This window comes from Pan paniscus, chromosome 3 (assembly GCF_029289425.2).
Source record: "Pan paniscus chromosome 3, NHGRI_mPanPan1-v2.0_pri, whole genome shotgun sequence".
Lineage (NCBI taxonomy): Eukaryota > Metazoa > Chordata > Mammalia > Primates > Hominidae > Pan > Pan paniscus.
The window spans coordinates 105,993,150-106,004,996 of record NC_073252.2 but is presented as its reverse complement, the minus strand read 5'-3'; the positions used below and the strand labels follow the sequence as shown (position 1 = coordinate 106,004,996).

At 37.8% G+C, this 11,847-nt stretch overlaps 1 protein-coding gene across 17 annotated transcripts in view; it reads right to left on the bottom strand.

Moving 5' to 3' along the window:
• The window catches only part of SGMS2 (sphingomyelin synthase 2), a 108,552-nt gene that overhangs the window by 24,591 nt on the left and 72,114 nt on the right, over positions 1–11,847 (bottom strand). For all 17 annotated transcript variants that reach the window (XR_008955511.2, XR_008955509.2, XR_008955510.2 and 14 more), the window contains 3 exons: positions 10,297–10,995; positions 6,608–6,725; positions 2,910–3,063 (listed from right to left, as the gene is read on the bottom strand). Coding sequence is in view for 13 of the 17 variants with exons in the window: in XM_063603859.1 (XP_063459929.1) it covers positions 2,910–3,063; positions 6,608–6,725; positions 10,297–10,751 (727 nt within the window). In the remaining 4 variants the exon portion in view is untranslated. The remainder of the gene's footprint in view (positions 1–2,909; positions 3,064–6,607; positions 6,726–10,296; positions 10,996–11,847) is intronic.

Below are 11,847 nucleotides of genomic sequence, written 5' to 3'. Positions count from 1 at the left end.
TAAATTTAAGTCTACTCATGACAACAGAGCAAACAAGGAAAAGAGCCCAAACTGATCAAAAGGCGGGAAAGTAAAAAAATATATATATAAATGATACATCTAATTCTAGAAGCAGACTTTTCAAAGAAACCACTGGAACCACTGCTTACTCAGAACAAGAACATATGGTATAATTTAGAAGATAAATGTTTTTCCTAATTGCATAGAAAAAAACAGACACAAACATGGAATGCTCTGCTTACATACAAAACTGACTATAAACTGAGTTTGTGTTAAGTATTACAGATTTGTCCCTCTATTTCTAATCAAAAATTGGAGAAAGCAGAATGGTATTCCTTGCACACTATATATAAATGTACACAATTTTAGAAACCTCTAGTCAAAATCATGTCTTGGGAAAAAATGTCTCTACATACTGAGAGGCCTTCATTAAAGTACAAAATCAATCACAAGTTGCCTTGCTGTTGCTCTGAGATGAAAGAATGTACAATAATGAGCAATGTCCCTGCTTATAGATAAGTAGACTATTCCTTGGCAATACAATAGAGTTAGCCAGCTTGAATTTCCAAAGTTCTAAACAGAGCCAAGAAATTAAAAGCAAAACCCCTGGATTCAGCCTGCTTCAACATGAATACCTGCTTCTCAAAATGATGGCTGTGCACTGTGGCCAAGTCACTTTCTCTAAGCTTAAGTTTACTCATCTGAAAAATGGGAAAAAATACTGCATCCCTCAGAGGGTGGTTGTAAGGATCAAATGAGTTAATGTACATCAAGGCCCTAGAATAGTGCCTGGGACAGAGTATTATGTCTATTTGCTATTATTGTTTATGAGGTTTGGCAGTGTCCCCACCCAAATCTCATCTTGAATTGTAGCTCCCATAATTCTCATGTGCTGTGGGAGGGACCTGGTGGGAAATAACTGAATCATGGGGGTGGTTTCCCCCATACCGTTCTTGTGGTAGTGAAATAAGTCTCACAAGATCTGATGGTTTTATAAGGGGAAACCCCTTTTGCTTCGTTCTCATTTTCTCGTCTGCTGCCATGTAAAACGTGCCTTTTGCCTTCCACCATGATTGTGAGGCCTCCTCAGCCACGTGGAACTGTGAGTCCACTAAACCACTTTTTCTTTATAAATTACCCAGTCTTGGTTATGTCTTTATCAACAGTGTGAAAACAGACTAATACAGTTAATATCAGTTGGTTTTCAGTTATTTTAGAAAACTGAATCTAAGTTTCCTGGGGATGTTTTTATTACTTTAAAACTACAGTGCCTTCACTCTGAAATGCACCTCTTCCCCCACCTCCACCCTCATCCCCATCTTCTTCTGTAATTTTTTTATGATCCTCAGATTATAGAGAAGATCCTAAACTCAAATGTACATCTACACTAGAAAATGACTGATCTTACATAGCATACTCATGGAACTTTCCTTGGGAAAATTAGAGTTAGAACCATAGCAACATATATCCTTCCATCCAACCCCCCAGAACCAATAACTCAATATTAGAAATGGAGTGACTAAATTTAAGGAAGAGACCATCCTCTGATGATGGTGCAGAGACAGATCCAGGACCCACCCCACCACCCCAAGAGTGTGAGAACAGAAATAAGGAAAAAGCTTTTAAGTCAAGTATGAAGACCCCACATGTATCCCACTATTCTCCCTACTGCAGGTCTGTATGTAGAATTTACAAAGGAAGCAACAAAAAGATGCTACAATTCTCACAAAAAAGACTTGACTTCATCTACTACAGAGAACCTCAACTCTTGTCATCTTACCCTCAAAGCAGAACTTAAATACCCCAGGTAATCAAAGGGGCAATAATTCACTTCTGCACCACTGAAGATAACCCTTGACTTCCACACCACCATTCAATTAGGATAAACCTATTTGGATGAACAAAGGGCCAAGAGAGGAGGGAAGAACAAGGAGGACAGGGGAGGGGAAGCTGCCTTCTGCTGCTCTCTGCTGAAAGACCCCCTTTTAAATATGCCCAGTGAAAAGGATTAAGATAAACCTCCAAAAAATACTGCCATGAGGTAACTTGGAACTAAATATGAAGGGTAATACTGACCAGCTTTGCAAACATGAAGGAAGAAGCATTATTACTTCAAAAAGATTTTGAGGTAATAGGCCTAAATATACAAATCCTCCGAAATATATAAAAATGGGACCTACTGGGCAGCTAAAACAGTACAACCCTACAAAGAACAAGACATGATTTTGGCCATAAAACCGGCTAGAAAACCCAAGGATTTTGTATAATGTGAACTAAGCATATAAATATAGAAAGAGATTTTTATTTCTTGCCACCACATTTCTTCTTGAGAAGAAAATAATCGGTATTGGCAAAATGGTCCATGAAGACTCCTATGAAAGCACAGAAAGTGCTAGATGATGATGAAATTAGAATAAAGTGGGACTTGGAAATGTTTTAAAAAGGGGAACACATTAACCGAATTATTTGGAATGCTAGAATGGAAGTGTCCTACAAATAATTCAAAGGTCATTACATCTGTCTTTAGAATGTACCAATCCTTTTTGCAATAAAATTAACAATTAATTCCAATATTAAGATAGCTTTTCATACCTTAAGAAGTACTAACCAAGAAGGGAGATGTTTTAGAGGCATGTTAAATGCTAGAGAGAAGCCAGGGCCAGGTTTTAAGCCTTCAGGGTTCAAATCACATATGACTAGTTGAAATTTTATATTTTATATATATACAGACACACACGCACACACACACATTCACATACATATATACACATTCACATACATATATACACACACATCTGTCTCTTTCACAGTTTATCAATCCCAAGAGAATAAGGGCTCCTATCAATTTCAGGGCCCAGGGATCCCTCCCACTACAGCTATCAGTTCAGTGGGAATGGGCTATTACTTACATTCTTTGATGAACAAATAAGTCAGTGTCAGCGTAACCGTGTGACCGCTGAAGAGGAAGTCTCCACATAAGATATGTGATCCAGTTATGGACAATCCACCACCAGAAATCAATCGTAGAATCCGTTGAACTTTTGCCTGAGAGTCTCCATTGAGCTGAATGACACAAGAAGATTAAGAAGGGAATTTACAAGTGGCTAAAATCATGTTTCAGTCTAATTGTGTGACTCTTAGAAAGGACACCAGGTTGTGATTTTTTTTTTCTTTTTAACCTAGAAAGTCAAAAAGAATCCAAGGAGAAGCTCCTCAAACTGGGTTTTATTCATTTATTGGCAAGCTTTATTGACATGTTTTAAATTATTCAATATGTTACTAATAATATGTCTTGGTGGTGGTGTGTCCTTGGGCAAAGCTTTTAAAAATATTAATAACCAATGACTTCACCACAGCTACGTGCTAAAAAGCAGATCAAAGCTACTTTCTTTTTGCAGGGGGAAGTGAGGGTTTTGAATGGTTAATATTTGATTCAGCTGCATACCACATTACCAATATTCTCTGCAGTGTATTGGTATCTTGTATTAGGTGGGCAGCCTAAAGTGGACAGATATATAGCTGCATTAATGTCTGATCAAAACATTTACAATTAAGAAGAGGAGTTGCAACTCATTAAATAATTTAAATAGGTTTGAAAATGATGGATTAGGGATGTACTGGCAGCTTTAAAAATGAGTAGCTTTGATTAGGAAAAACATCCCCTAAAGAAATAGCCTGTGTGCTACGGCAGGAGGCTGGGAGAGCTCCTCTGGACAAGGTGCAGCAGCCCTGCAAAGCCACTGTGATGACAGTGAGAAACAACGCTGGGCTAGGCCAGGGGCCAGAGAGGTTTGTACCCCATTACAATTTAATCATACTGGAAGGAGTTGGTCCAAACTGTAGGCATAGAAAATTGGAATACTGAATTATTGAGGGGCTAGATAGGGTGGGGGATTCAGATCAGATAAGTATAAAGCAAATTGAGAAAATCAAAGAACAATGCTCAGAAAAAAAATCATGTAATAGAATACATGGAAGAGAAATACAGAAAGACCTTTTTTTTTTTTTTTTTTTTTTGAGACAGGGTCTTGCTCTTTCACCCAGACTGGAGTGCAATGGGTGGCACATTAGGTACAGGAGAGACCAACTTGGCTGCTGCCAAAAAGGAAAGCTTATCATCTACACTGTTTCTTCCATTAAGAAGGTAAGTATCTGAGGTCAGGAGTTCAAGATCAATCTGACCAATATGGAGAAACCCTGTCTCTACTAAAAAAAAAAAAGAAAAAACAAAATTAGCCAGGTATGGTGGCACATGCCTGTAATCCCAGCTACTTGGGAGGCTGAGGCAGGAGAATCACTTGAACCTGGGAGGTGGAGGTTGCGGTGAGCCAAGATTGCGCCATTGCACTCTAGCCTGGGCAATAAGAGCAAAACTCATCTCAGAAAAAAAAAAAAAAAAGAAGAAGGAGGTAAGTGGCCACCTATGGCCAAGATGAGGGATAGCTCACCCTAGAAAACTTTCTCAGGGACGGGAATGTTGCTCTCCCAGCCAAACATTCTTGTATGTGGAAAAATAGGTTTGCAAAGCTAAATCATTTCACATAATCCTTTTATAATAATGGGGCCAACACTTATGTAAACACACTTTGAAGAACACAGATTGTCTGACTGTAAATCAAAACTTGGGTTGGAGGTTGAAGCAAATTATAAGCAAAAAATTAAAAGTGAACCATAGGATACATAAGGGAGCAGGCAACTGGAAAACTAGGAAAGCAAAGCTTTCACTGTGATGGCTCTTGTAAGCATGTCTGGTGAGTTACAAGTTGTACAGGCATCAATTACTATAACAGATATGACACTTTTCCATAGTGAGTGGCTTCCATATACAAAGTTCTGCCATGCTTATACTCATGAAGGACATTCTATAGAGTCAGCAACACAGGAGACAAGATTTTGTAATAGCTTTGTAACCATAAAAATCTAAGCAGCACCCAAAGCCAGCAGATGAACCAAATTTAGAACACAACTCTGATGCCTGTTCTGTAACAGCACCTCACCTCTAGTCAAACTAAGTGATTTGTGTTTGTTTTACTGAACCATGATTCAGGCATATATGGCTTGCTTATGCTTCAGGAAGGGGTCCCGACAAGTGAACCTGGGAGATGATTAGTAAGGATGTTACTAGAGGTTCCACTATGACTATTTGTAGCTTGGCTATCCAACGGCACTGATGTGGCTTCCGAAGATTGCAACTCTTCCACAGAGGACAATCTTTAATTTACTTTCTTTCTGTAATCATAGCAATTCATCCTGCAAACCTCATCCATTACTAAGATGGGTTTGCCTTCTTTTCTGTGGCCATTTCTCCATTTAACGCATTGCAATAGCCCCTTAGAAGTGTTTATTACACTTCTGAACTTCTCCCATGCCTTAAATTAGCTTCACTAAAATCGGCCAGTGTTTAAATTCAATATGCACAGTTTTAATTACAGATATTTTCTGCTTTGATGGCTTTGGAAAAGTATAGCTTCTCCAAACCACACCTATATTTGGTGAGGGAGACTGTGGACGTCTTCAGAGAAGCTTGATTTTTCTTTCACCTCAGACATCTGCTTAGTGTTCAGTAAAATATGATGTTAGACTTCATTCCTTTGTCCAGAAAGCACATGATTTGTAATTTTCCATTTTGTAAACCAGGGTGCACTGAAGTCCGAGATGATTAACAGCTCTCTGAAGAACTCGCTCTTCCTGGATAAACTGTAATTCCTTCTTAGGATGGTTTCAGAAGACATCCTCACACACTATCTCAGTCAAAGGCCACTCTCTCTTTCCAGCTGCTAAAGAACCTTGGGGTCATCCTTGACTTCTTTCTGTCAAACCCATATCCAACTTATTAGCATATCCTATATCCCGAACTGAACAACTTCTCATTATTTCCACTGCTACCACTAAGGCTAAAGTTCCTATACTAGGCTGCGAGACCCTATGTGATCTGTGGTCTGCACACCCCAACCCTTCACAACTCCACTCTGAGACACTGGCCTCCCTACTCTTCCTTTAACCCACTGTGAATAAGCAATGTTTTAGCCTGCAGCTCTCATGCCGTCCACATGGCTCACTTCCTTGTCTTGGTTCCTGCCCAAATGCCTCGTTATTAAAGAAGCCTTTCCTGACCTCTATATCAAATAGAACCCTCAAGCACCCTTTCACCTTACTCAGCTTTGCTGTTCTGCTTGTGACAATCACCTGACAATCACCTGACTTATCAGCATGTGACAAATTATGAATTTGTTTATAATTTGTCATCCCTCAATAGAATATAAGCTCCAGAAGAGGGACATTGTTTGGGTTACTACAATCCCTGGTACATAAGCTTAATGCCTGTAGAATGAAAGCATTAATGAATAAGTAAATGAGAAGGTAAAAAAGCAGAGTCAAACCCCCAATGGTAATTTTCAGTTAACAGAAAATACATTTTTTTAGCACAAAAGATATATATTTTATAAATACATTTTAATTTCTTCCCCTCAAATCTAAATAGAAAATAGAAAAGATGCTAGATTTCAGTTAACACATAGGGAAGTGTCTAGAAGAATGTATAATACAGGGTAAGTGATCAATAACTGTTTGCCTGATTTCTTCTAAGTGGCAGTTTGGAGGTACTGACCTTTGGAGCACACTGGAAATGCATTCCAGGCACAGGTAGAGTAGTAACATACATTGTAATGCAGCGATACAGGTATAAAGTTCCAATAATAAAACAGAATCTGCGTCCCACTATTGACCTAAAGGAAAAAATAGGGATGGGGAAAAACAAGTTTACTGGTTGGTTTTACTCCTAATGAAAAATAAAACAATGTTTAACAGGATAAAGAATAATCGGTACAGAATGGCATTAACAAACAAACCACAGTTTCACAGAGTTTAAAGGCTTACTTTTGAGTTGCCCATCCCTACAGTTTCATGGAGAGATTTGCACCACAGTTTTCAGAAATGAAGATTCACATACTGCAATAAATCTAGGTTGTTTGGCTTCCAAAGGATGTGTGTGTGTGGAGTGGGGGAACTAAAGTAGACGAAGAGTCTACATAATCACCTCTCCTCAAAGGCACTCTTTGCCAGAGAATGAACCTGTCTGTATTTTCAGTCAACTCACTGCATTAAAACCCTTTCTTGAGAACATATGAAAGGAATAAGCAAGCCACAGTAACAGAGGAATTAACTAATGAGCCAAGGTGACATTACATAATTAGACACATAGGGAAATGTGACAACACATTTAGCCCACGGTATATAAGCAGGGTTTATTTGAGGACCATCTGAAGGTATTTTGACAATACGGGCATGAACTATTTTCTCTATGACTAGATTTTCAAAAAACTCTATCTTGAAAATGTCCAAAGTGTTCTCATACAGTTAATTACATTTAATAGTGAATGTGTAAGCTGATTATTTCATTCAATCTTGATCAAAAAAAGGATAAAAAAATCCCACAAGTCATTTTTCACTTTATATGTTTGTGAGAAGAACGTTGTCTTAACATCAGCCCCTGTGCTTCATGACCTGAGTCCTCAGCTTGAGGTAGGCTTCCCAGTGGATGATGGAGGATCCTGTCTTCAAAAGGGAAGGGCTCTGCCACTGTACCATTGCCTCATGGGTATCTGAATGGGCATCATGGGTCTGAATGTCTTTAGTCCAGCTGAACAGGACAGCTCCTTTTCTGTTGTATAGTTAGGTCTGTCAGCTCTGGGCTCTGGGGATTAAGAGATGAGTGGGACTCCACATAAAGCCCCTAGACTTGCTAGGTGTAACTTCATTACTGCATAAAACATATTACTCTAGGTCTCTCATTTTCAGAGGTCTCAAGCTTTCAAGACTGGTAGTGATCAAAGACTTCTGAAAAAACAGGCAGTTTCAGGTAATGTGACATATTTTAAGTTTTCCCTAAGATTGTGGTTCTGACATGAATCAAGGTCTAATTCAGATAACATTTGGAACTTCTAATTTCAAGAATTATGTATAAATATATATTTCAGATGTCTGTTTCCAACAGCTATTTTAAGAATATTCCAAGGTTTCTGGGGTCAAAAAAGAAAATAGAATGGAACACCACCTAGACTGGTAGATGAGAGTATTTATTTATCCCCAAGGAATTTCTTTAAAGGCTTGCTATTCTAGTTCTGCCTTTCCTGGTACTAAAAAGGAGCAGGTAATAAACAGTGCTGAGTTTCTTCCCTTGGTTAAGGGAAAACCAATTTAGCCTTTGATCCAACCTCAGGTTCCAACAGAGTGCTGTTTCGAATTGTGCTCCATGCTGTTAGACAAGGGGAAGTAATAAGCAGAAATTATTATAAGTCAATTACATTCATTCCAGCATTCTGAGTTCAGCTGTACTCAGAACAGAAAACCAACTTAGAAGGTGAAAGATGTACTCTACAGCCTTATTTAGAAAAAGAACTAGTGCTAATGACTATTTCCCATAGCTTTGAAAGGTGTTTTTAAAAGAGAGAGCAAGCAACATTCCTCATTCAGCTGGGATGTTCAAAACAGGTTATAAAAATTATTCTACTAGTTACTAAAATGTAAGATCCAATTCTACTTCAAATGTAAAAAGGCAAACTTGTGTGAATTGCGACTGAAACAGTGGATATCATTAAAATGTATGGTCCGGCTATGTGACCGTGTGTTTGGACATGTTGAAAATCTAAGGTGGTAGGTAGAGGCAGTTAATAATAACTATCTAATGAAAATTCAAAAAAGATCTAGATGAAAATACAGCTAAATTGAGGGAAAGACTGTACTTCAGGGTGGAGTCCACCACATACTTACCAGATTCTGGACAATTTCTCTTTTCACACATATATCAATAAAACCTTGCTCTAAATAAAGGAGAAAGCAAATTATCTGCGGCCTTAGCAGGCTCTTACATTGTGTTAATTTCCAGACACTAAAGAGAAAAACACTGAAGTTCATAAATACATTTTTTGCTTTTAGCATAAAGCATCCTTTAACAATTTCAGGAGTAGGTTACTTTTTTAAGTAAAAGACAACTCATAGCTAAGTCTATTACTTAAGCATATTAAGGAAACACATGAAGAGTTATATTAAGGAAAATGCTTAGGAATGACTGCAGTTTGTGGAATAAGGTTTTAAGACTGCAAAGTTGCATTTGGGGAACTCTTTAACAAAGATAGACTGAATTCCTCTAATCACAAAACAGTAACAGTGTTAGGGTTTGAGTGGATATACCACATTGAGAGTTCTATAATTGATCAAGTAATGAAAAAGTGTTACCAACTAAAAAACAATACAGCCAAAATTCTCTAAGAATGATCTTGTGGCATTAATACTGAAATCCTATTTGACTTGGAATCTTCAGATTGTATCCAAGTTAGCATACGTTACATTTTTAAACTCCATATTATGGTCAGTGTTTTGATCAAAATCATATTTTAGTGATTTAATCACTACCATCCCAGTGGAAAACAAATGTCTAAATGATGAATGAGAGGAAAGGAGGAATTAAGGAGCCTTCGTTTTTATGGACTAGGAGTCAGAATTCACATAGAGAAGCAGAAATAACCACTTCAGGGCTATGTCCAATTCTTAAGTGTCTTCAAAGCAAAAGTACCTGACTTATTTCTTCTTGATTTCCTACTATTCCAAAAATGAGGAGGCTGAACCCAGTAAACCATGAGCTCCTTTGTGGTGTCCAAGGAAAATCAGAGGGCAAGTTTACTTTAGAAATCTAAAAATCAAAACCGCACGGATCCGGTTCTAAACTCAGTCTCTTAAACACTTGTAACTAGATAGCAAGCAAACAAAAAACCAAAACCACATCCACACACCCAGCCCCACAGAAATGTAAAATTTGAGAACTGAATCTAGGCAAACCTTAAAGCAGGCTATTAACTCTAGACCAATACAGACATCACATTATGAGTAATGGAGAAAAAAGTTTCTCAACCTATTCCTTTTCCCCCTTGTCAAGAGCCTGAAATAACAAACATGATGGAAGTGAATGTTATTCCTTTCCAAGCCTCTTGATTTATCATACAAATACCATAGCACCAAGTTGCTGGAAGTCAGGAACTGCACCTTAAATTCATCAACTCTGAGTCATCCACCACAGTACTGCTGTACACTGGCCACTTTCATACACAGTTGCTCATCAAACACTTACTGAATAGTGACTGAATTTATTCAATGTGGTAGAGCTTTCTACTGTTTTCTTTCATCAAATGTTTGGGTAAGACTGAATTTATTGGGGAAAAAAAGGAAAAATAATCTCAATAACCCATCTATTCACTCAAAAACAAACCCATGGCAAATCCTCAAAACATTAGATTTACTTACTTGTATCTCAGAAACAGCCACTGGGTGATCCATAATCCAACTAATATAATCCCATTTATTTCTGATACAGAAAATGCCCATTTCACCCTATCAATGTAATCAAAAAACTTGTCTGGGAGTGGAGGGCTAAGCTCCTTGGGAGGGACCCTCTCATGTACAACTGTGATCATGACGGTTGTCAAGACGAGGTTGAAAACTGCATATATGAAGGCGATGCCCGTTTTCCACCACTCTAGTGGAAATTTGTTCCTTGATTCAGTGGGCATAGCAATTTGGATATAGTCCGGGTACTTTTTGGTGCCTTTTCGCAGCCCACTGGATAAGCTCTTGGGTTTACCATTGCCATTTTTGTTTTCTTCTTCAACAGGTTCAGCGGGTCTTGCATAAGTGTTCGTAGTATCACTGGGTTGATTTTCCAAATGTTCTTCAAGTTTTGCTGTCTCTATGATATCCATTGTCCCCTAGTCTTCAGATCAAAAAGGAGATGGTCAAGTTCTTGTTCTTTGTGGAAATTTAGCTTTTTTCAATCCTTCTATTTCCAAGATCAACATGGACTCTTACAATGGACTTTGTTTCCTAATACAAAATGTAGAAGGTAGCCATCCGATTACTGTTTCTTCCATGCAGCTATATGCTGTACCTTCACCACTTTCAAGAAAGGAAGCCAATTCTTCCCTCAAAAAGATGTTACTATCCCACCTAAAAGCAAAACAAAATTATGTTCAGAAACTATGCTTGTCCAACTGTCAACCATCCAAAACAGAAACATTCTTAAACTAAGGAAACAAATACCAAAGCCATTTGCTTTATAAATGTAACGTCAGAACCTAGTTAAAGCTGCTGAGATCAAGTTTATTTACAAAATACTGAACAGTTTTATCTTGGAATTCTTGTCTCTTTTTGAGCTAGTATTGGTAGAAATAGGAACATTTTAACAATCAGTTCCCTTTAAATTTCCTTAAAGAAAAATCAGGACCTAACATTGCAAACACTTCATCAGACACTATCACTTGTTGCTAACCATGAAGTCATAACAAGCTAGAAATTACCCAGAGATCACATCAATCCTTCCTAAGACTGTATTTTCTATGAGCCATAAAGAAAGAATAAAAAACTGGTAAGAGGCTTATATGCATTGAATAATTGTTACTCTCTTCATTTGTCAAAATAGTCAATTTTCTATTTTCTAATTAAAAAACAGAAGTCTTTTTAAGTGACCGCTTTTAAGAACAGATTCAAGAACAACACATTCAAGATTTTTAAAATGGCACAGCCTCAGTTTATCCTTTTATGTTCAGAGATGCACACCATATACAAGAAAAGCTGGCAGCCTTCAAAATAACTCTGAAAAGATACACCAAGCCTTAGCTATGTCTCTCACGCAGGTAACAAGTAGAATTTATTTGAAGGATAAAAATACCTCACTACAACTGGCATGATAAATTAGTAATTAACAATATTTTGATTCAGCTACCACAATTTCTACCAAACAATAGAAATGGGCCTCCAGAGGACCAGCTCAGGGGACTCACCCACCACGACACTGATGAG